Source organism: Lemur catta, chromosome 17, assembly GCF_020740605.2.
Source record: "Lemur catta isolate mLemCat1 chromosome 17, mLemCat1.pri, whole genome shotgun sequence".
Classification (NCBI taxonomy): Eukaryota; Metazoa; Chordata; class Mammalia; order Primates; family Lemuridae; genus Lemur; species Lemur catta.
The window spans coordinates 22,925,124-22,948,971 of NC_059144.1; the positions used below are offsets into that span (position 1 = coordinate 22,925,124).

The 23,848-nt window shown below is 58.3% G+C and overlaps 1 protein-coding gene across 2 annotated transcripts; it reads right to left on the reverse strand.

Moving 5' to 3' along the window:
- Positions 1–39: 39 nt before the first annotated feature.
- MYH7B (myosin heavy chain 7B) lies at positions 40–22,817 on the reverse strand. Of its 2 annotated transcripts, XM_045528741.1 has the most exons (41): positions 22,708–22,817; positions 21,323–21,429; positions 21,016–21,159; positions 20,527–20,683; positions 20,218–20,245; positions 19,081–19,177; positions 16,962–16,985; positions 16,715–16,807; positions 16,513–16,576; positions 15,508–15,606; positions 14,846–14,949; positions 14,561–14,699; positions 14,161–14,279; positions 13,922–14,071; positions 13,564–13,734; positions 12,190–12,369; positions 11,962–12,094; positions 11,798–11,874; positions 11,296–11,383; positions 10,983–11,100; positions 9,561–9,684; positions 9,317–9,453; positions 8,444–8,699; positions 7,188–7,430; positions 5,924–6,100; positions 5,687–5,832; positions 5,255–5,345; positions 4,791–5,180; positions 4,011–4,137; positions 3,802–3,920; positions 3,517–3,713; positions 3,020–3,369; positions 2,750–2,874; positions 2,531–2,646; positions 1,714–2,110; positions 1,514–1,639; positions 1,262–1,432; positions 1,070–1,174; positions 887–982; positions 298–435; positions 40–212 (listed from the first exon to the last, which is right to left on the reverse strand). In XM_045528741.1, the coding sequence occupies exons 1-41, from the start codon at positions 22,796–22,798 to the stop codon at positions 201–203; spliced, it is 5,826 nt and encodes a 1,941-aa protein (XP_045384697.1). In that variant the 5' UTR covers positions 22,799–22,817; the 3' UTR covers positions 40–200. The 2 variants fall into 2 exon arrangements, with proteins under 2 accessions (XP_045384697.1, XP_045384696.1); XM_045528740.1 differs by lacking the exons at positions 19,081–19,177; positions 20,527–20,683; positions 21,016–21,159; positions 21,323–21,429; positions 22,708–22,817 and having other exon boundaries at positions 20,218–20,239.
- Between the last annotated feature and the right edge of the window lie 1,031 nt (positions 22,818–23,848).

Below are 23,848 nucleotides of genomic sequence, written 5' to 3' on the forward strand. Positions count from 1 at the left end.
TTCAGGAGGGGGAAAGGAACACACAAAGAACGAGAAGCACACTGGCTGCAGCTGTGGCATTTATTCGGGGTGTGCTCAGGTCAGTCGATGGGGATGAAGACATGACAGGATCAAGGTGGCGAGGTGTGGGGGGCCTCAGCCGGAGGGGTAAACAGCTGACATCCCTCTGTGGAGCCTGGGGCTTTATGGAGTTCAGGCCATCACTCCTTGTGCTAAGGGGAGAGGGATGGCTGAGTGAGCTGTACCCCCTGTCACCCCACACCCCCTCCATGCCGAGGGTGGTACCCCCTCCCTCACCTTGGGGCCCAGGGCATCTCGGGTCCGTGCCCGCAACTTGTTGGCCTGGGTCTCGGCCATGTCCGCCCGCTCCTCCGCGTCATCCAGCTCGTGCTGGGCCTTGCGATACTTGGCCAGGTTGGTGCTGGCCTGCTGCTCCTGAGGGCACACGCGGGGCCTTGGTTGCCCTTGCGGAAGCTGAGGTGCTCATGCTGGTTCCCACCCCATGCCCAGAAGGGGGCTGGCTTCTCCTCAGCTTCAACTCTGTTCCTACCACCAGTGTCCCGCCTCACCAGTACCCACAGCAGGAAGTTGGGACAGTCCTTCAAGAGGTGCCTGTGTGCCAAGCTGGCCCATCAGAGGCCAGCCCTGGCGAGAGGAAAGCACGTGGGGTCTGTTCGGAGCAACAGAGCATGGTCTAGTCTCTTCCTGGAGCTGTTAGAAATGTCTCTTCCCACGGGGTCACTGAGCTGGGACACAGAGCTGCCACCTGTTGGGCCCCCTGCTGCTGGGGCCTCACCTGGCCACAGACCCTGGGGCCACAGCTGAAGCCGGGTCAGGGGTTGGCCCAGGCTGACTGGTGCCCGGTGCCCGGACCCAGTGCACTCACCGCCTCCTCAAACTGGCGCTTGTAGCTCTTGACCTTACTCTGCAGCTTTTCCACCAGGTCCTGCATGCGAGCCAGGTTCTTCCTGTCCTCCTCAGCCTGTGCAGGCGAAGGGGACTCAGGGCTTGCTTGGACGGGGCCAACTCTAGGGCTGCCCCCCACCCCAAGGGGGACCCCGTCACCCACCTGGTACGCCAGCTCCTTGACCCGGCGCTCGTGCTTGCGCACCCCCTTGAGGGCCTCCGCGTGCTTCTTCTGCTCCGCGTCCAGCTCAGCCTCCAGCTCCCGCACCTGCGGACAGCGGGGGACGGGCCTGGTGCAGAGCCTGCCAGGGGCAGCCCACCCGCCTGTGGAAAGGACGAGAGAGGCCGCACACACCTTGGCTTCCAGCTTCTGCACCTGCTTCTTCCCACCGCGGAGGGCAGCCTGCTCAGCCTCCTCAAGCCGGGCCTGCAGCTCCCGCACCGTCTGTTCCAGTGTCTTCTTCATCCGTTCCAGGTGCGCACTTGTGTCCTGCTCCTTCTTCAGCTCCTCAGCCATCATGGCAGCCTGTGGGAGATGAGGTGGCCTGGTCAGGAGTTGACCAGCCCCAGGGGAAGTCCTGGGCTCTGCCCCCGGGCCCCGCCTCACATCAGTGATGGCCTTTTTGGCCTTCTCCTCTGCCTCCCGCCTCTCCTGGGCAGCCTCCTCCACCTCCCCACTCAGCTGGGCCAAATCCGCCTCAAGTTTCTTCTTCTGGTTCAGGAGGCCTGTGTTCTGGAGGGAAGCAGAGTCTCAGAGCTGGCCCACAGGCCTGTGACATGCCTGTCCCCGTGCACCCCCATCCCCACCTGCGAATGTAGGAGGTTGAGGCGCTCGGTGGCCTCCAACAGCTCCTGCTCCGCCAGCCGCCGGCTGCGCTCGCCCTGCTCCAGCGCGGCCCGCAGCTCCTCCAGCTCCGCAGCCAGCAGCGCAGCCCTGCGCTCCAGGGCCTGCGCCTGCTCGCGGAGCTCGGCTGCCAGCCGCTGCTCCTCGTCCCGCCCTGCCTGCTCCTCCTTGAGCTGGGCCTGCAGCAGCCGTGTGGCCGCCTGGGCCTCCGTGGCCTGACGGGTAGCGTGGCCCAGCTGCAGCTCCAGGTCATTGAGGTCACCCTCCATTTTCTTCTTGAGCCTCAGCGCCTCATTGCGGGCCCGGGTCTCAGCGTCCAGGGAGGCCTGCAGGGACTCCACTGCCCGCTGGTGGTTGCGCCTACGGGAGGGCAGCATGAAAAGGGGGGTTGCGGCCTCCAAGAGGGTTTGCGGGTGCAGCCACCACACCTGGAGTTACAAACACCCAAGGACCATCGGAGACAGGAACTCACTGTGGGAACAAATGAGTCATCCTTTCCTGGTTTAAAGCCCCTTGTGACTGCCTGTTGCCCCTCACAGCAAGTTCATGGACAAGCGTGAGGCTCAGGCAGACAAACTGACCCCTGCCCTACTGTGCCACCTTGGACAAGTCCTTTATAGCTTCTCTGAGATTCACCACTAGAATGGGGACAACCCAGACCTGAGAAAGTCACGTGGGAGGAGACCAGAGGTCTGTGCCAGCCACACGCACAAGGCTGCATGTGCTGCTTCCCTTTCTCCTGCTTGCAGGAGGCGGGGATGGGAGAAGCGAGGGACACACCTCAGGTTAGCGCACTCCTCGTCTTTCTCTGCCAGCTTCCGGTCCACTTCAGCCTTGACCTGGGAGAGCTCCAGCTGGATCCGCAGAGTCTTGGTCTCCTCCAGCTCCAGGGCCCCCTGGGGATAGAGCGGCAGGACAGGGGTGGGGGCTGGGAACGGGTGTTCAGGTAGGCGAGGCCAGCGGGTCGGTGTCCATCCGCCCCTGGGGCCAGCCCCTAACCTCGGCCTCCTCCAGTGCGGCCTGGAGCTCGCTCTTCTCCCCTTCTAGCGCCTTCTTGGCCTTCTCCAGTTCCTGGATGCTCTTGCCACTGAGGCTGACCTGGTCTGTGAGGTCACTGATCTCCTCTGCAGGGTGGACAAGGCACTGAGGGGCCGCCTCAGGGCTCATGCTCCAACCCAGGTCACTTCACTCAAGCGGCCCCACCAGTGTGACTCCAAGGTGCTTGGACCCCAGAGCAACGCCCTGGCCCTGGTGCCCAGCAGGTCGTACCCTGCAGGTTCTTGTTCTCCCGCTTGAGCGTCTCCAGGGCCTCGAGCGCCTCTTCGTGGCTGTGCCGCAGCCGGAAGAGCTCAGTGCCCAGGCCACGGGCCTCCCGCTGCGCCGCCTCCAGCTCCCGCTGCATCTCCTCCTCCTGGCGCCGCCGTTCCTCCAGGGCCCGCTCCAGGTGTCGCTGTTTCTTGTCCAGCGCGGCAGCCGCTGAGGTCGCCCGCTCTAGCTCCAGGGTCACATCCTCTGACTCTGTCTGCAGCCGCAGCTTGGCCTTCTCCAGCGACGAGCACTTGGCATTGGCGGCCTCCACACCCTCCTCTGCTTCCTGCAGCCGCAGCGCCAGCTTCTTTCTAGGCCGCGGGACCAAACAGGGTGCGGACTGTGTAGGGAGGGAGGCCAGCACAACAGCCCCAGCATCGCCCTGCACCCCCCGAAACAGCTCAGAAGCACAGGTGTAAACCTCTGCGCGGTGATGGCCTGGCTGCCAAGGCACTCACTTGGCCTCCTCCAGCTCCTCGGTCCTCTGGATGGCGTCTGCCTCATACTTGCTCCTCCACTGGGCCACCTCTGCATTGGCTTTGGACAGCAGCCGCTGCAGCTCCGCTTGGGCCTCCGCCTCCTCCTCGTGCTGCTCCCGCAGGAGGTCGCAGTCGTGCCGCAGAGCCTGCACGGCGTGGGCCAGCGCGCTCTTGGCCTGCAGGGACACCAGTGACCTCAGCATCGGTCCGGGCCAGGGCCTCGGCGTACCCCTGCCCACCCCGCAGTCGCCAGTGCCAGCCCACCTTGCTTTCCTCCTCCAGCTGCCGCCGCAGTTCCTCCAGGCTCTGGGCGGCCAAGGCCTTCCCGCGACTCAGCTGGCTGATCAGAGACTCCTTCTCCTCCAGCAGGCGGCTCAGCTCCCCTGCAGGCAAAGGGGCAAGTGGGCAGGTCAGGCAGGCGAGGGCAGCACCAAGGCCCCACCTGGGGGGCCCAGCTGAGCCCCCAGCCTCACCACTCTCGGTCTGCAGCCGCCCTCGCTGGGTGCTTGCGTCCTCCAGCTGCCGCTGCAGCTCCTCCACCTTGATCTTGGCCTCGCTTAGCTGATCCTCATAGGCCCGGCACAGCTTCTCTGCACTGGCCTGGGATCCCAGGTCAGGAGTCAGAGGTCAAGTTTGTGCATCAGAGGGCAGAATCTGGGGCTGCAAGTCAGAGACTGGGACCTGGGATGGGGAACTAGAAAGCTAGATATGGGCCCAGGACTCAGATCAGAGCACCAAGTTCAGGGTCAGGAACTCGACTGCAGGGCTCCTGGCTTAACAGGTGGGTGTCAGATCGCGGAGGGCTGGACCAATCCCAAGGCCAGGGGGTCAGGGTAAGTGTTAGGATATAGCTGTGGAGTCAGCTGGGGACAATGGTCAGAGGTCAGCTGTCAGGACTAGGTGGTAGAAAGGTCAGGGGTCAAGGTTGGGTGCTGGGGTTCAGGACATTAGAGTTCAGGAATCAGGGCTAAGGTCACAACTACTGCTGGGTCAAGGGTCTGAGGTTAGAATTGGATGCTGGCTCAAAAATGACGTGGAGCCAGGGACAAGGATCTAGGAGTTCAGGGCTTGAGGTCAGCACTGGTAGGGGCTGGGAGGTGGGGCCGGATGCCAGGTTAAAGGGTCAGGGCTCAGGCTCAAGGCTGGTGTGAGGTCAGTGTTAGCATGAGGTGGCCAGAGGTCAAGGGTAGGTCAGCTGCTGGAGTCCGGATGGGTATGAGGTCAGAGGGCGGGGTCAGGAAGGAGGCAGACACCTTGCCGCGGGCCAGAGTCTCCACGCTGGTGCCCAGGTCATCCACCTCCATGCGTAGCTCGCTCTTCTCCTTCTCCAGCTTCTGCCGCACCCGCTGCAGGCTGTCCACCTGCTCCCCCAGCTCGGCCGCGCTCTCCGCCTGCTTGCGCCTCAGGGTTGCCACGGTGGCCTCGTGCCGCAGCGCCGCCTCCTCCAGCTCCCGCCGCAGCCGCCCCAGCTCGGCCTCGCGCTTGCGGCTGCCCTCGCGCTGCCCGGCCGACGCGCCGCCAGCCTCCTCCAGCCGCTCGCTCAGCTCCTCCAGCTCCCGGGCCGCCTCCGCCCGCTGCTTCTCCACGCGGGCCCGGGCCGCCCGCTCTGCCTCCAGCTCCTCTTCCAGCTCCTCGGCCCGAGCCTGAGGTGGGCAGGTGGGCGGCTGTCACTTCTGTGGACTCTGACCCCAGACCTCGCCCGCCGACCCCCACGCACCTGCAGCTCCTTGATCTTCTTCTGCAGCTGGGCCCCCAGGAGCTGCTCATCTTCCACCCGCAGGCTCAGCTGACTGAGCTCAGAGTCCTTCCTGGGAGCCACAGGGTGGGTGAGCCAGCCCAGGCCCCAGGTGACGCCCCGCCAGTCCTCCTCAGCACCCCCCTCCCTGAGGTCCTAAGTGACTTCACCCCACACACCTGCTGCTCGGCTCCTGTTACGCTCATCCTTGGACGCTGGCTGGGGCCCTCAGTCCAGGGAGGGCGCAGACTACCCCTGAACCCTAGTGACCCCCATCTCTCAGCCCTGCACTTAGCCTCTACAGTGACACGGGACCTCTTTGGTTCCAGCAGGGAATGAGGACCCAGGTGCAGGCTGAGGAGGCCCCTGCCGGCCAGGAGGCCACAGTGCTGCCTCCCCCTCCCCCACACCTACTTCTTGAGCTTCTCCTCCAGCTGCTGCTTGTCCTGGGCAGTGTCGGTCACCGACTCCTGCGTCAGCTTCAGGTCGCCCTCAAGCTTGCGCTTGGCCCGCTCCGTGTCCATGCGCAGCTTCTTCTCCTGCTCTAGGGAGCACTCCAGCTGAGGAGCAGGATGCGGCAGGGCTCAGCCACGGCCCGGGCCAGCCCGCACCCTGCCCCCCCCCCCGCCCGGCCCCTCATGTGGCCCTTACATCCTCCACCTGCTGCTCCAGCCGGATCTTGGCCTTGGTCAGTGCACTCACGCGGTCCTCCTCAGCCTGCAGGTCGCCCAGGGCCTGCTGGTGGGCCTCCTGCAACGCCTTCTTCTCCTTGGTCAGCCGGGCCACCGACTCGTCCAGTGCAGCCATCTCTTCTGTGAGGTTCTTCACCTGTGCCAGGGCCAAGGTTACATGAAGACATTCCTTCTCGCACTCTGGTCTGAGCAGCTACCACTCCAGGTCAGAGCAGCTGCCCTTTCCAGCTATGGGACTCAGGCGAGCCACTGCACTCTGAGCCCGCACTGCTTCATGCCTAAGGGATGACACGCTTCTCCTCGAGCTGCACTGAGGCTTAACGAGCAAATGCTCACAGAGCACTCAGCACAGCACCTGGCCCAGATGGAAGCGAGAAATGTCTGCTATTTGTAGCATCAACAGGTACTTGCGACAGCTGTTTCCTAGTCCTGGCTTCCATGGTGACCACCTGTGAGAACCTGAATGCAACACTTCCCATACCAGCCTCACTTTCCCCTCCTGTGTGATAGAGTCAATACTCCTGGCCGGGCACCGTGGCTCACACCTGTAATCCTAGCACTCTGGGAGGCCAAGGCGGGCAGATCATTTGAGCTCAGGAGTTCGAGACCAGCCTGAGCAAGAGCGAGACCCCATCTCTACTAAAAAAAAAAAAAAAAAAAAAAAAATAGAAATTATATGGACAGCTAAAAATATATAGAAAAAAAAAAATTAGCCGGGCATGGTGGTGCCTGCCTGTAGTCCCAGCTACTCGGGAGGCTGAGGCAGGAGGATCGCTTGAGCCCAGGAGTTTGAGGTTGCTGTGAGCTAGGCTGATGTCATGGCACTCTAGCCTGGGCAACAGAGACTCTGTCTCAAAAAAAAAAAAAAAAAAAAATACTCCTAAGCGCTGGGAACACAGGGCCGTCATGAGGGCTCAAGGTCAGAAGACACCTGGGAGGTACAGAGCTGGGGATACAGGTTCCTGTCCTGGCGGGGGCTCGTAGTCCAGGATGTATGAGCACTGCAAGAGTTTGCTGAGCACCCAATGCCCTTCAGTGTGTGCTTGGCAGAGGCCAGTTACACGCCAAATCCTCACCCACCCTAATGGGGTAAGTGCTGCTGACCCTACTTGACAGATGAGAAAACTGAGGCCCATGAGAGGAAGTGACTTACTCAAGGCCACACACCGGGGCCCAGCAGAGCCCAGAGTGGGACCTGCAGCTGCCTGCTCCCAAAGCCACACCTTGTTTTCAGTGGCTTGCTTCTCCTTCTCAGCCTTGGCCAGCGTCAGCTCCAGGTCATCGATGTCCTTCTTGAGCTCTGTGCACTCATCTTCCAGCTTGCGCCGGCGGGCAGCCAGGTCGGCGTTCACCTCCTCCTCGTCCTCCAGCCGTTCGTTCAGCTCCTTCACCTTCCCCTCAAGCTGCACCTTGGACTTGATCAGCAAGTGGCAGCGCTCCTCAGCATCTGCCAGGTTGTCCTGCTCCTAGCGGGGACACAGGGCATGGGGCCCAGTCAAGGCAGGGCCAAGGAAACCAGCTGAAAACACCAGAACAGGCCCTGGAGAAGAAACCTGCTTTGTCCATGCAAAGGTTTGAAGCCCCATGGTCAGCTGGGCTGAAGACCAAGGAGTGCCTTGACCTGCTGTTGGCCCTGAAGGGGCTCAGGGAGAGGGACACACAGGGGCATCAAGAGGGGGACATTAGACACCAGGGGCAACCCAGAGTGAGGCCCAAACAAGGGCTCTAGGAGGGAAGCCCCTGCCTGCTCTCCAACACCAGGCCGAGGCCTTCTGGGCGAGGGGGTGGGGGCGGGTGTGCCGAGCCCTGCTTGGCCGTGGAGGGGCTCCCAGCGGCCGTCTCTAGAGGGCTTGGGTATTCTTGCCCTTCGTTTCCTCACTGCCTGGCTGTGTAACTGTCTCCTGCACTAGCAGGTAAGTTTTGTGACCTTGGGGCCATCCTTGTTTCCCACCAGTGTATCTCCAGCACTAGTGTTGGTTGACACACAAGCAATCCTCAGAAATATGTGCAGAAGGAAAATGTGCTCTATGGACTTGGGAGATTCCAGACCCTTGATCTGTGTCCTCTGGTTATTACTCTGTTACCTGCCCCCTGGGTTCCTGTGACCCTTAGCCGGAGAAGGGAGCATGGGTCTGTTTCAGGGACAGCAAGGAGCACTGGCGCCGGGGCAGGGGGGCGGTAGGGGGGGCCGCTGAGGCTCCTCTGCAGCTTTAGCAAGAAGCCAGGGTGGCACAGGGGTGGCAGTTTTAGGACGTGGACAGACTGAGGCCTGCGGTGGGGAGGTGGGAACGTGACAGGCCCTATCTCACGGCGCCTCTGGAATAGGAAGAAAGATCCAGGGAAGGCCTGAGCGCCCAGAGCACACCAGCGCTGCCCGGGCCCTGGTTCTGGTTGCAGTGTTTCCTTAGGGCAGCCTGGGGCATTGGGGTGCCAGGGGCACCAGGTCACCAAGGGGGACCCCTCACTGCCCCCGACTCACTGCCTGCAGCTGCAGGGCCAGGTCATTCTTCTCCTGGGTGACACTGACTTGCGTCTCCTCTAGCTCCTGGCGCTTGGCCTCGGCAGCAGCCAGCGCCCCTCGCAGCCCCCGCAGCTCCGCCCGCAGGGCCGCCAGCTCCTCCTCGGCCTGCGCTGAGCGCAACAATGGCTTCATCTTAAAAAAGAGCTTCATCCACGACCAGTTTTTGACGGCATTGAAGGCCCGGATGTTCCACTGGATGGTGAACAGGGCATCCCTGCGGAGGGGCGGCCCTGGGCTGTGAGCTGGCTCAGCGCTGCCCCCTTCAGGTACGGCCCTGATGTGCACCTGGGGCAGGTCAGCTCTCGAAGTCTTCCCGGCAGCCCTCAGGAACGGGTACCTAATGCCTCTGCTTTATAGGTGAGATGGAGGGAGAGGCCCAAGAGCCCACAGGCCTGCCTCCAGGACAGGACTCATGAGCCTGAATGTCCCGGTAGCCTCTGCAAGTGTCTGAAGACCCCAGGAGCTGCTAAGCCACCGGGCTCTGTGGTCAGTCGGCCTGGGCTCACAGGCCAGGGGCACTCAGCTGTCACTGGATCTGACTCACACCCCCTCTGCCCGAGTGCAGATAACCACAGCACCTACCTCTCAGGACTGCTGCGTACTTTAACCCAGACAGTGCAAATAAAGCATCTTGCCTGGGGGCTGGCACTTTAGAGTCTTGGAAAATGCTGTTGCCTCATTACCACTCCAGGAGTGGAGAGACACGTGCTCTCACCCCAACCAGCAGTAGGGGATAATCTGACCTCAGGGCAGCAGGACAGGATTGGGGGAGCCTGGTTCCCTGAGCTGAGGGACAGTGGCCACACCACCCCCCCGCCTTCCTACACCCACCTGCCTCCCAGCAGGCGCTGGTACTCAAGCCGCATGAGGCGGCCCCGGCTCCGGGCCTGCAGCAGCGTCAGCACCTTGGCCAGACGCTGGTCACGGAGCTCCTCCAGGACACCTACAAGCCCAGCCTTGAAGAACACCTGGGGGCCAGGGGGAGCAACGAAGTGTAACCCCCAACCGTGGGCGTGAACCCTGCCCAGTGTGGTGCCCCCAATCAGGCTCAGCCCTAATTCCAGGGTACCCCGACCTTGGTGTGGCCAAACTGGTACTGGGCGGCATCAAAGTCCAAACAGCCCAGCAGCTTCTCCGTGGCCTTCCTGCTGTCCATGAAGGTATCATCCGGGATGGCGCTGGGGTTCAGGATGCGGTATCTGGGACGGCAGGGAGGGCTGGTGAGGAGAGGGCTGGGGCAAGGGGCACAGACCACAGAGAACAGGGAGGCCAACTGAGGAGGCTGGTGGGAGTGGCAGGGAGACCATTCCTGGGCCTCTCCGAGGCTGGAGCAGAGGTTCCAGAGGGGCACACGGAACAAGGGGCAGAGGAGGCATCATCGCCTTGGGGGATTGGGCACATTCTGCTCAAAAACCTGGGCAGAGCATTTAAATGCATTCGCTAAGTTTTTTAAGAGGCTACAGTTTTTATAAGAGGCATGAATTACTACTTTTATAAATTTTTAAGGCAAAAAATATAAAGAAGGGGGCATGTTATACCATATACAAAGTTAAGAAACATTTGGGAGAGAATTCTAATAAAGAGCAAGTGCCCCCAGCACGTGCACGTGTACAGGGCCACAGGGATCAGATGGGCTGTGGCCACACTGTGAAGACAAAACCCCAGAAACAAGAAAGGCTGCACACTAGGGGGACCCATTAAACAAACGTGTGGGTCGCTAGACTATGGGATGCTTCACAGCCATAAAACACAGACGCCCGTTGATGAGGACAATCTCCAAGACAGATTGTTACATTAGAAAACAAACTCACAGCACCATGTGTGTGTCCCTATGTACTGTATTTGTAGGGACGTCCATTTATAAAGCATAGTGTGGATGGCTACAGTTCCTTCTGGAAGGGGAGGAACCATGTACTCTTACAGCCTGACAGAATCGAGCCTATCAGGGGAGAGGGGAGCTGACGGCACTGCCCAGGCACGCGCTGTGCATCGGGTGTTAGAGGAAGCCAGTCCCGAGAATTCTTGGTTGGCTCCATGTCTACGTCCGACCTGCCTGCTCCCTGAGCTCCAGACAATAAATCCAATCTCCCTCTCCAGCTCTCTTCTAGGACGTCTGCCGGAGACATTTCACACTTGACATGCACAAAGCTGAGCTCCAACCGCTATCTCTTCACCTCCCCGCAAAAATCAAAACCCTGTCTTTGTATCTCAATAAATTAGCACCGACTCCCCAGCTGCTCAACCCCAGGCCTGGAGTCACCCGTGTCTCTTTCTTTCTTATCCTGTATCCGAGGCATGGTCGAGCCTGTTGGCGCCACCTCTGGGATTTACCCCAGTCCCCGACCCAGGTCAGCCACCTCCCTCTCTCCCTGGGATGCCTGTCCAGGCCCCTGCTTCGCCCTGGGGACTGGTCTGTCAGGTTCTGAAGTGTGTGTCCTTCCCACCCTCGGGCTGCTGCCTCTGCCCCGCATGGAGGAAGCAGGCAGAAGCCACCCACCGCTGCCGGAAGTCGGCATAGAGCAGCCTGTTGGGGAATCCCTGGCGGCAGATCCGGATCCCCTCCAGGACCCCATTGCAGCGGAGCTGGTGCAGCACCAAGAAGGCATCCATGACACCTGGACATGGGGGCGTTAAAGGGGAAAGTCAGAGGTCAGTGGACACAACTTCGGGCCCCAGAGAAAGAAACACAGTCCAGACCCAGGGCCTACTTCAATTAAGGCTGTGCAGACCCTGCGAGGTAAAGGGAGAAGACCCGCGTCCTGGCCTCTTCCCGGTCCCCCTCTCCCACCAGGCCAGCCCTGGGTGACTACCTGGGGTCTTGTTCTCGTTGGGGACAATGCAACGGACGAAGTGGGGCTGTGTGGCCCGCAGGTTGGTCATCAGCTTGTTGAGGTTCTCCTGGGAGTGGGGAAGAGTGGGGAGAAGGCACAGGGGCAGAGAACCAGAATTGGATGCCTCAGTGGGTCAGGACCATTAAGTCTGGGGAGCAGGTGCCGATATGCCCCCCACTTTCGTTCTTTCACTCTCGCTCCACATGACCCTCTGCCCTCTCCCATCACCACCACCAAAGTCTTCATTTCCCCACCAAATGCCCCCCCCTCCCAGAGGCCCCGGGGCTCCCACCCCATCCCCCCAAACCCTGCCCAGGCAGCTGAGGACGGGAAGCAGCACAGACTTGCTGTGATGTTCACGTGGAGAGGAGTTAAACATCACTGCAAGTCTTAACAGCCGCCCGCCCAGGGGACAGGGCAGGGGGTGAAGGACAGGGCTAGAGGCCCAGTGGGTCCAAATGGGGCCCAGACAGGGCCTCACCTTGTGCAGCTGGGACACCGTCTGGAACGATGCTGCCTTCTTACGCTTCTCTTTCACCCCAGTCTTGGGGGGCTCAGCTAGTAAAGACAAGGCGCCTGGTCACTCCAGGGAATGCTGCTCCGTGGGCCCTTATCAGAACGGCGATCTCATCCGTCCATACTTACTGGAACAGGAGCCTGCATAGTTCTCGTAGAGGGTTGCCAAGAGCTTATTCTGTGACTTTTGGAAGATGGGGACCACTGTCTCGTTCAGGGGATCCTTGTTTTTCTCCAGCCAGCCCACGATGCTGTAAGGCACCTGGCAGAGACAAGACAGGTGCTGAGCCAAGGTGGGGACAGCTGGAGGAGGGAGGGAAGAGGGGGTCGAGTGCTGGGGTTCCAACAGGTACCTACCACGCCCGCATAGTGGACCACCTCAAAGTGGGCCTGGTACTTGCGCTTCTTGTCAGGCCGAGGCTGCTGGAAATTGGGCGACTTCCCTGCATGGTTGTCATAGAGTTTGGCCCGGAAGCTCGCGTCTGAGGCCTTGGGGAACATGCACTCCTCCTCCAGGATGGACAGGATGCCCAGCGGCTGGGGATAGGGAACAAGCTTGAAGAGCCTCCGCCAAGCCAGCCCATCCTGGCGGAGCTGCACCCCTGTTCCCAGACCACCTCTCTCTGGGAGCCTTCCCAGATCTGCCTGGACAGTCAGAGACCAGATCCACTCCCAGGAACCCTATCTTCTAAGGGAGAAAGAAAAGTTTACGGCTGGGCTTCCAACCCCCTTCTGTCCGACTTGCAACACTGAGTCATCCTCTTAGCTTCTAAGAAGTGTGCAAACCCTTAAAGGGTGATTATACTGATTTTTTAAAAAAAGAAGTGTGCAAACTCAAACCAGCATCTCTGCACCCACTCTCATCCCGGCCACATCCACAGCTCACAGACACTCACACACATAAGTTAAAAAAAAAGGCTGTTAAGTTCACATTTTGGCTTCCTCACTGACTAGCTCTGGAACCTTCACACTTCCCTAAGTCTCAATTTTCTAACTTGCAAAATGGGAAAATGAGACCTTCAGTGCTGATATGACAGCAAAATCTCAACCACCAACTGCCCAACAATAGAGGATTACAGAAATGCATTGTATGAAAATCATCTGCTGCATGAACTATTCTTACCACCTTCAATAACAGTCGAAATACATTTTCAGAGAAAAAGTAGGATGCAAAATGCGTCTGTGTCTATAAAAGAAAATGGATGCCCAGGATAAAGGATTTGGAGGACATTAACCCAAGTGCCATGATATTGGCTGTGGTAGGATTGGGGAAAACATTTTTTTCCCCTTTACTTCCAGTTTTTCAAATTTTCTTTAATTTTCTTTTTTCCATTCTTTGTACAAGGGGTAAATAAATGTAGTGTTTCACAATCCAAAAAACAAACAAGAAAACACCTTTCCCTGCTCCCAGGGCAGTTCTGAGGATCCAGGGAAACTGTGGCTACAAACAGGGCCTTGCTGAACTGCAAAACTGTGCACCCAGGAGGGTTCTTGTCAACCGTACTGCGATGCACACTCATGTTGCTCACACACACTCACCGACGTTCATTCACGTTCAACTCCAACACGCCTATTCAGATGCACACAATCCCTTTCATACATATGTACACGGATGACACACACTTCAGTGCACAGTCACAAACTTACACACCCACTTGCACAGGCCTGCTCACACACAAGCATCACTCCACACACCCTCCCCTGCTCACAATGACCTTGCCCGAGCCCCACCTTCTCGATGAGGTCGATGCAGGGCTGCAGGTCAAGGCCGAAGTCAATGAAGACCCAGTCAATGCCCTCCCGCTTGTACTCCTCCTGCTCCAGCACAAACATGTGCTGGTTGAAGAACTGCTGCAGCTTCTCGTTGGTGAAGTTGATACACAGCTGTTCAAAGCTGTTAAACTACAAGAGGGAGGTGCCCAGCTCAGCAGGCTCCTTGCAGATGGGGAAAGGGAGGCCCACAGAGGAGCAGGGATGTGCACAAGTTCAGCCCCCGCCTCCAGGCAGAAGCCCAGGGTTCCTGCCCCACGTAGGCCAGGGTCCTCCACCTTGGAGAGAACAGAGCCTGGGGTTGTGGGCCTGCTCTCACCTCGAAGATCTCAAAACCAGCGATGTCCAGCACCCCGATAAAGAACTGCCGGGGCAGCTTTGTGTCCAGGGTCTGGTTAATCCGAGACACCAGCCACCTGAACAGCCGGTCGTAGGTGGCCTTGGCCAGAGCCCCCACAGCGAATACCACCTGGAGGTGTAGGGAGGCTGGGCTGGGACCTGGCAAGGGGGGACCCTGCCCGGCTGTCCCTGGGTAGGCCCTGGCCCCCAGCAGCTCACCTGCTCCACACTCTGGCCCTTGGTCACATACTCGTTCCCCACACGCACCCGGGGATGCAAAAGGCCTTTGAGGAGATCCCCACTGCTGACCCCCATCAGATAGGCAGCCTTGTCAGCACCTGGCAGGGCACATGGGGGGGATAAGGGAGGAGGAGGACAACAATGTGGGCACTTGGGGGCTCTGCTGCCTCAGCCTGGGGCTGGGAGAGGGAGGTTGAGTGGGGTCAAGTTTAAGGCCAGCAAACTGTAATAGCCTCAAAAGGGAGAGGGTCTGGAGCTGGAGTTGGGGCTAGGTGAGACTGAGGTCAAAGGTTGTGGACAAGAGTTAGGGTTAACAATCAGGGACAGGACGTGGAAATCAGGGTCAAGGTGAAGGCTGGGTCAAGCCAGGGCCCCTCACTCTCCGTCCCGTCGGCCTCAGCCTGTTCCTCCCGCTGCTTCTGCTTGAACTTCATGTTGCCGAAGTGCAGGAGGGCGCCCACGATCTTATAGCAGGCGCACTTCTCATCCACGCTGAAGCCCAGGATGTCCATGGCGTGCTGGAAGGTGGGGGGACAGGATGGTGGACTTACAGAAGCCTGGGCTCCTCCAGCCAGGCACTGCCCCCGGACCATTCATGCGGCTGAGGGCACAACCGCTCCCTCACACCGCAGCCCCGCTCAGCTCGCCTCCGCACTGCCCGTACGTCAGTGGCGATGAGCTCCTCCCCGTCGTTCATGTTATCCACCGTGATGACGCCCTGGCTGCAGAAGTGGTAGTCGTAGGGGTTCATAGACAGAAGCAGCATGTCTGGGGAGAGAAGGGCAGGTCAGGCCATGCTCACCCAGCTGTTCTCCCTCCCCCATCCCAGCATGGTGGTCCTGGGGGCCCCAACCCAGGAGGAGTCTAGGGCCCACCCAGGACTTCTCTGGAGCCTGCATTTCTTGTCCCCACCCCCCGTTGGTGGCTTCTCTTTCTTTATGGTTCTCTGGGGAATGAACCGTAGTCCCCATGTCTCATCCCTGTGGCCCAGATCCCGGGTGCTGGGGCTCAGGGAGGACCAGGCTCAGCCCTCAAGGGGGTTGCAAGGGAGGGGAATTGGGCCCAGACGGTCATTCATCCCCCTTTGGTGCCGGCTGGGGCCTCTCTAGTCTCAAAACAGCAGCAGGGGCTCAGGTTTCTGTGAGAAACTATACAACCTTGGCAGGGCAGCGGAGGTAAGAGGCTGGTTCCCTGCGCGGAAGGGAGAGGGCTCAGCAATAACCACGAGCCCCAGCGGGGACTCAGGGACAGGAAAGAAGGGATACCACAGTCACTAGGCAGCCCCGTTGGGGTCTGACTCCCACCCCCTCCATCTCTGGCCTTTACCCTGCAGCTCTGGCTTCTTCCCTGACAGGATCTGGTAGTAGACGTGGTAGCCGCGCTCACCAGGCAGCTGGAAGATCACCCGTGACTTCTCCAGAAGGTCTGAGAACAAGGGGCGACACCAGCCTATCACCTCCTGCACCTCCCCAGAGTGGACGCTCCGACGGGAGGGAGCATGAGGTGGTGATGAGGGGTGGGGGTGTGCAGGGGTGCCGTGTCTGCACACATGCTAGCGTGTGCTGGGAGGGTGTCTCTCCGTTGGCGCCTGTGTCACTGGGCCGTGGGTCTGCCTGTACCTCAGTGTGCGTCCTCGTGTGGGGGGGTGTGAATGTGGGTGTTTGTGTGTCGGTCTGTGTGTGTGGGTTGGAGTGGGAATGAAGACTTATCCTTTCCCCAGCCACAGGGCCATGCTTATCCATCAGGATCTAGCCGTGCACCCTGAGGCAGGGCATTATCAGCACAGGGGCCCCTCTGTGCATGTGGCTCAGGCACCCGGCATCTGTGCCCCAGGGCTGCGTCAGGCGGGATGAGAGGTGTTAGGGAGCTTCCCAGCAGGGGCCTGAAAAGGTGGGGCACTCTACGTAGGCCTGAGGCTGGGGCAGGAGGGGTGTGGGCCAGGCCTGCCCCGCATGGGCCAGAGAGAAGTGTGGGGGCTCAGGGGTCCGATCGCAAGGAGCCTGACTGGCCAAATAAGGGTTTGGTTCTCCATCTTCAGGTGACAGGATCTAGAGAAGGCTTTTCAGCAGGGACAGGATGCAGTCTGAGAAAGTATGGCTTGAAGACGACCAGGTAGGGGAGAGGAGGCTGGGAGACCACACAGAGGCTGGTGTGACGTTCCAGTGAGAGGTGAAGTGGCCTGAGCTGGGCAGTAATCGGGGGACAGGGAGAAATGTCCAGAGCAGGCGGGAAGCCCAAAGGACGTGATGACGATGCTGGGTCAGAGTGGAAGGGCCTTGGCCCAGCCTGGGTCCCTCCTTCCCCACCTCCCTCGCCCATTCCCAGACTCACAGCTGTCAATGTCCGCAGAGGCCAGCTTCCCAGAGGGACCAAAGTGAATGCGGATGAACTTGCCCTGAGGACAGAGGGGCAGCCCTCGTCTGGAGCCTCGGCCAGCACCACCCTCCCCACTGAGGGCTCCCACCACCTTGGGCCCTCCCTGCTGGTGACCCTGCTCCAGCCCCAGCCACCCACTCCCACTGTAGCCACTCACAAAACGGGAGGAGTTGTCATTCCTCAGGGTCTTGGCATTTCCAAAAGCCTCCATGGCGGGGTTGGCCTCGATGAGTTGATCCTCGAGGGTACCCTGGTGGTGGCAGGGGGTGAGGGGTCTGTCAGGCACGGTGCTCACCGACGGGCAGCCCAGAGCAGTCCATGGCCCCTCTGGTTGTGCAGGGGAAGGGGGGTGTCCCCAGGACCTCATCATTGTTGCCGCCCCACTCGTATGGCCCCACACTTACCCCAGTCTTTGTTGCCAGAAATTGCTGGGGAGAAAAGGCAGACACGTTAGAGGGTGTGAGGTCTCACCAGGGTGTGGGGGCAGGAGGGCAGTGGTTAGCAGGACAGTGAACGTTAGTCACCCAGAAGTGTAGCCCCCACCCTAGTGCCCATGGCCTGACCCTCCTAGGGCTGTTAGAAGGAAAAATGCCAGAAAGTGGAAGTGAGCATGGCCCTAGCCAGGGTCTTGAGGCAGGGGTGGCACCTGGGGTCTCCCACTCGAAGTCCTTCCTCTCCGCCAACCCTGTCTCTGGCCTCTCTGGTATCCCTTCATTTCCCACACTCCATGTCATGGGCCCTTGCTCCAAGCTCCAGGGGCCTCCAAACTAAAATCTACTCCCCTCAGAGCCCACCTCAAGTACCCACTCCTCTAGGAAGGCCTTCCTGATGCCCTGAAGCTGGAAGAGACCCTTCCCGCTCTGAGCCTTCCTACCCTAACCGCCCTCCCTGGTAGCCCTCTTACTTCTCCTTTGCAACATGGTTAGGTGTATCTTCATGGTACGATCATACACCTACTAGTATGCAAAATGGCCCTGCCGGGTGTATGTTATTAGCTCTAATTTGCAAATGAGGAAACAGACTCCACACAGGCAGCAGCAGCAGGGAGGCACGAGCCCCAATTCCTGCCTCCAGTGACGCCTACAGCTCTCCTGTGAGTCTCCTAGAGAGACTTACTGAATTGGGCAGAGCCTCCCTCCTAGCCTAGAAAGAAAGGGAGAGAAAGGAAGGAATGGATTCTGGAAAGAACAGACATGCCACCAAGGACTTTGTGGTCATTCATTCGCCTCCAGAGAGCCCAAGACTAAAAAATGCCCCCAGGGACATTGTGCAGAGGGAGGCAGGAGCCTCCACTGGACAGAAGCCCCCTCACCATACACTGCTGTTCAGTGCTTTTCTGCAGGGCCCAATTATGGGGCCAAGGGGAGGGAGCTTGATAAAGCTTTTAAGTTCCTGTATCCACAGCACCTGTAGGCAGCTTTCCCTCCAACCCCCTTGCCTGACCCACTGCCCCGGACTCCACCTGCCCGGGTGCTCCCCTGCCCCGAGCCCTTCCAGCTGGGTTCCTGCCAGCTCTGGCCTCTTCCTGCCATCTTTTCCTGTCACCCGACCAACCCAACTTTCTGCAGCATCCCCAGAAACCATTTAAGGATTTGGAAAACAGGGTGGGAAGGGGAGGGAGGAAAAAGTACCAAAAAGTCAACAGAAAAAAACAAAACAAAACAAAAACAACAACCACAACAACAAAAAAACAAAACTGAAATAAAAATCAAAAATCAAGAAAATCAAATAGGGGAAAAAGCAAAAAGCAAAAAGGAAAGAAAATGTGAAAAAGAAAAAAAAAAACAAAAAAACAAAGAAAAATGCCCCAGAATAAAGCAAGGCTCAACAGCACTAGGTTGAGGACAGTGTTGGGGGGAGGCCTTGGGCTCTGCAAAGAAAAGGCAGCCCATTCGGGAGTAGCCACAGAGCTCTGAACAGCTGGCCCTTGGCTAGGAATGGAATGTTGTACCTCAAAATCAAAAACAAGATTAAAAAACCTGGGCCCCCATTGTTATGGACATTGCTAAAAACTGTACAGAAATCACAGGGCATAAAATTGCCCACCCCAACCCCAGCTGTTGAAAATTCCAATGCCCTCTGCTCTGGCCAGTCTCTGTGTATAATATACGCCTGCTCCTTCTGACTGGCAGCAGGTAACTGTGTCTTCAGTGCATGAAAACCAAGAAAACAATCACCTCTTAATAAAAGCAGCCTATCTGGCATACTCTTTCAAAACATGAACATCACGATGGAAGATAAAAATTACACAAAAAAGTTTAGGGGCAGTGATGTGGTCCCACCCCTCCGTGTTATAGATGGGAACATCCAGGAAGGCTCAGAACAGAGTTACACAGTGTGTCAGAGGTGGCCACAGCCTTTCTGGTCAAGCCTTGCTCAGGCCAGAGTCCCCCACCAGGGTGGGAGGCTCAGGCAGGGCTGGAGAGTAAAATTTTAAAAAGAAAAAAAAAGGAGGGAGGGAAAGAAAGAAAAGAAAAACAGCGAGAAGCAGTGGGGGGCGGTGCCCGAGTGGGCAAGTCTTACGGCCTTCTTGCCCGGCCCGTCTCCCAGGGCAGCGACGATGGCAAAGTATTGAATGACCCGCTTGGTGTTAACCGTCTTACCGGCCCCCGACTCTCCGCTTGGACGACACAAACACGAGTCACCAATGCCCATCTGGCCTATTCCTCCCAGCCCCCAAAACCCCATCCCTCAATCAGGGTCTCCATTCTCCCCTTCCCCTCAACTCAAGACCCCCAACTCAAAACCCCCAGGGAGAAATCAACCCTCAGAGGTGTGGAGTTGCTTACAAAGCAAGCCAGTGTAGACCATCCCTGTGAGATGACACACATGATGATGCCACTGTTTGCTGAGCACTTAGTGCCAGGTGCTGGCCAAGTACTCCACCCTCATCAGCTCAGTTAAGCCCCAGAAACCCCTATCGTCCCCATTTTATGGCAATGAAATGGGCCTCAGAAGTTCTGCGACTGTCCCTGCTGTGTGCCAGGCACATATATCAACTCACCAACTCCTTATAACTCTGTGGTAGGTAGGATTGTTCTGTTTTTATTGGTGAGGCTCAGAGGCCCAAGGACACACATTGGGGAGTAGAAACGTGAGAACTTGAACCCAGGTCTATCTGGATTAAAAGCCTTTGCTCTTCACTGCCAGGCTGTGTACACACACACACACACACACTCTCTCTCTCTCTCTCACCCACAAACATACATCCGTATTGGCTCGGCTGGACATGAACCTGGCATGTAAGAATTCCACCATTGTCCAATGAGGCAAAGAAAAGATCAGAGGTAAGATTCACAGGTAAAGAGATACGAGGAGGAGGAAAGCAAAAGGAATCTCCCACCTACCCTTGACCCAGAATTAGAACCCCCAAAGGATTAAGGTGGGAGATTCCTGGCCCTAGGGAAAGGAGGTATCGGAGCTGGTGACCACTCTGGTGCTTGGGCATCCTGTCCCTACCCCCTACCCATAATACATCTACCTATGATGGGGCAGAGAAACTGCTCAGGCCTGATCTAGCTTCAGCTGGGACAGTGGCTCCAGGATGCAAAAGCCCTGCCCTAGCACTTTGGATTCAACCCTGGGAAAAGACTTTGGTTCCACCTTCTTCCCACTAGATGGCCAGCATTTCCCACCCCACCCCTGGAGCCCCACACTCACGTGATCAGCATGGACTGGTTCTCTCGGTCTGGAGGAAAGGGGAGGGAATAGAGAAGTCAGCAAGTGAGGGACCAGCCACACAGAAAACACCTTGGGTGTCCATGGCCCTGGGGCAGCCCCCCACCAACCAAGGCCAGAAACGGGAAGGCCACCAGCTCCCACGTGGAGAGACAGAATGGCTGTGCTTGAGTGTCCAGCAGCGACACGAGGAGGGCAGTGTAAGTGGAGGGACAGGGGTACTTTACAGAGGCCACCCTGGAGCTGGGGTAGGGGTCTCGGGTTGGGAAGAGAAGTCGAGATGGCCCTTACTGCGCAACATGTCGTTGTAGGCATTATCCGCCACCGAATATATATGGGGTGGGGCCTCAGAGCGGCGCTTTCCCTTGTAAGCGGCCACCACGGTGGCCGTGTAGACCGGGAGCCATTTGTAGGGGTTGATGGTGACACAGAAGAGGCCTGAGTAGGTCTGAGGAAAGAGTGTATCAGTTGGGTTTATTTGGGGATCCCCCAAGTTCCCACCCCCAGGCCCCAGTCTTCACAACAGTGACCCCTGCGATATTCCCCAAGGAGCCCCTTGACTTGCCATGACACACCCTCTGTGGCCATCCTGCCCTCGCCCCTTATTCCTGCCCCCAGCAGGTGGCCCCACCTTCATAGCAGCATAGCTGAGCTTCTTGCCCTGGACCTGCAGTTGCCCTCCAGGGTCCAAAGATCTTACGAGCAGCCCCACGCTGGCCCCGCCCCTGCCACTCACAGCCCCGCCCCACCCCGCCCGCGGCAGCCCGGCCCGCGGCTCACATAGATCATCCAGCGAGCGTAACGCTGGCGCAGGTTGTGCAGCACGGCTGCCTCGTTGAGGTGCGTCATCATGGCCATGTCCTCCAGTAAGTCGAAGCGGGGTGGGTTCATGGGCTGCAGCTCGCTTTCGCGCACCGTCAGCACCTAGCAGGGAGGCTGGGTCACCGAGGGAACAGGGAGGCACAGACCGACCTCACTCTCACCCCCACTCACACACTCCCAGACTCCCTTCATCCAGGGTACAGATCCTGCAGGCCAGGAGCCCCCAGGGGCAGAGGAGCTAATCCCAGGAAAGAGGGAGCTGAACCTTCTGGTCTTTGGTCTCCACAGTGACTTTGCCCCCGATAGCCTCCGACTTGACCTCGGCCTCCACGTAGGCATCCTGTTCATCGGGCACCCAGACTCGCTTCTTGCCTGGGTTGCAGAGAGAGCACTGGGCTTTGAAAGCGGCCTAGGCACCTCCAGGGGTCGGACAGCTGGGGTTCCCAAGCCCTGTCCATAGAGCTGTGCCCCTCTCAAGGCCCTCTGCCAGGACACAGGAGCCCCAGTGACAAAGCCTCTAAACCCAGGCTTCTGGAAGGGCAGAGGAGGGAGGGTCCCTAGTGATCCCAAATGACTCCCTGATTGGAGTAACAGTCTGGGTTACACACTTGGGTTCAGATCCCTGCTTTAGCCATATTTGCCCTGTGACCTCAGGAAAATCCTTCATTCTCTCTGGGCCTGTTCCCTCACAAGCAAAGCATTATGGGGATCTCCTGAGGTTCCGTATGGAGCAGCCCCTCAATGTCAATCAGGCACACAACTCTCGGGGAGGTCCCACTTCCCCTATTTCACTGAAGACCCAAACCCAGGCCTCCTAACTTTTTGTGCTGTGCTCTTTCCCGCCTGGCCAGCTGAGCCCAGAGTCCAGATCCCATAGTGGTTAACAGCATGGACTCAGCTGCAGACCAGCAGGTTCTGTTCCCTGCTCTGCCAAGTACCTTGGTTAGGACTATCTACATAATTTGCAGGCCTCAGTACAAAATGATAACGTGGGCCTCCCTATTAAAAACATATTAAAAATTTCAAGGTGGCAATAGCAGAGCATTAAATCAAGTGCAACGCTCTTCTAAGCGTGGTGCCCTGTGCAACTGCAGAGGGTTGTACCTCTATGAGGCTAGGTCTGGCCCTGGGCCCCACCTCCCCAGGCTGTTGAGTTGATGCGTGGAAAGTCATCTGCTCTGGGCCTGGCACATCATAAGCACTTGATACATACTGCCTATTGTTATTATTGTCCTATGAGCAGACCAGGTCATAAATAGTACAGCCTTCGTTCCTGTCCCTAATAAACAGTGGCTTTGGTTCTATGGAAAGCACTAAAAATAACTCCAGCACAGGTCCTCTGGACACGTGGAGACAGCCTGCACACATGCTGATCAGTCTCATCTCAGAGGTCTCGGGCTCCAGCCTGAGTCCTCACAGGCTGCAGATCCAGGAGGCAGGTGGTATTATCCCATTTAACAGAGGAACAAACCAAGGTTTGCTCATGGAACCATACTGATAGACACAGGATCCCTGGGATTTGAGTCTCCAGTCCATGCCTAAAGCTGTCAGGCCAGAATGCCCCTTCAGCCCTGAGCTGAGTGCCACCCCTCCCCACTCCTGGTCTGAGCCCACAGGGCTTCTAAGGCTGTGCCCTCTGCCCTCACTTACCATCCCATGGGACAGTGTGCACCTTCATCAGCTCCTGGTAGCCCTGGCGGAGGTAGCGGGCAGACTCCCCGAGTTCACTCACATCCATCATGGTGGTGGCAGTGAGAGGTGGAAGAGGAGGGGCTGGAAGTCTTGGAGGTTCAAGGTTGCCCAAGGCAGCAGGCACTGGAAGATGGCAGTGATGAGGGAGCCGAGGGGCCAGGGGATCCAAACTGGGGCATGATCCTCCAACCCACAAGGCCAGATACTAGGTAACCCCCCTGGACTCCCCACCTCAGCTGCCCTGGGTGAGCACCCAGCACATGTGCACACCCTCAAACCCCAGAGCATCCTCTCCTACAGGTACGGAAGACTCGTGCCCACCCACAGGCACACTCACCCACCCCTCCTCCTGCCTTCCCTTCAGCTCCAACCCCAGCCCTGATTACCCACCTCAGCACCACGGTGAGGGCAGGGAGCTGTGCTACCCCTTTTATTGCCACGGTCAAGGTCAGTGGAGGAGAGCTATGTCAGCAATCTCCACGTGTCACAGCCCCCCCAGCCTGGCCACAGGACACAAAAGGCAAATTCCCTTTTATCTCCACCAGCACGGCCCCTGGGCTATTTTTACCTCCCATTGTCAGGGGATCACAAAGGCAGAGAGAGACACTCCACTGAGAGACAGGGAGGCTGGGATTCAGAGACCGACTAGGGCAGGGACAAGGCAGTGAGAGATTTGGGAAGACTGAGGAGCTCAGAGAGAGAAACTGAGTCACAGAGAATCTGATACACACAGAAAAATACCCACACCCCCAGTTACAGAGAGCAGGCAGACTGAGAGGGGGACCACAGAATGCCCTCTGGGGTCTTCTAGTCCAACCCTCTTTATACACCAGGGAAGGCAAGGCTCAGAGAAAGGAAAGCACTGGCCAAGTCTTACAGATGAGCAGTGGCAGAGATCTGGTCAAAAGAGAAGCCAAGAGCCAAACACATCCCTCTCCAGCACCTGGATACTCTTTCTCCCCTTCCTCTATCCTCATCTCTCTGGGGGCTCCCTGGGGAGGTCATACATGAAGAAAACCAGACCTGGGATCGTAAAATAAAGGAATGATTTGGCTGAAGCAGAAGCAAATCACAGAAATTTAAGCCAGTCAAGAGCCCC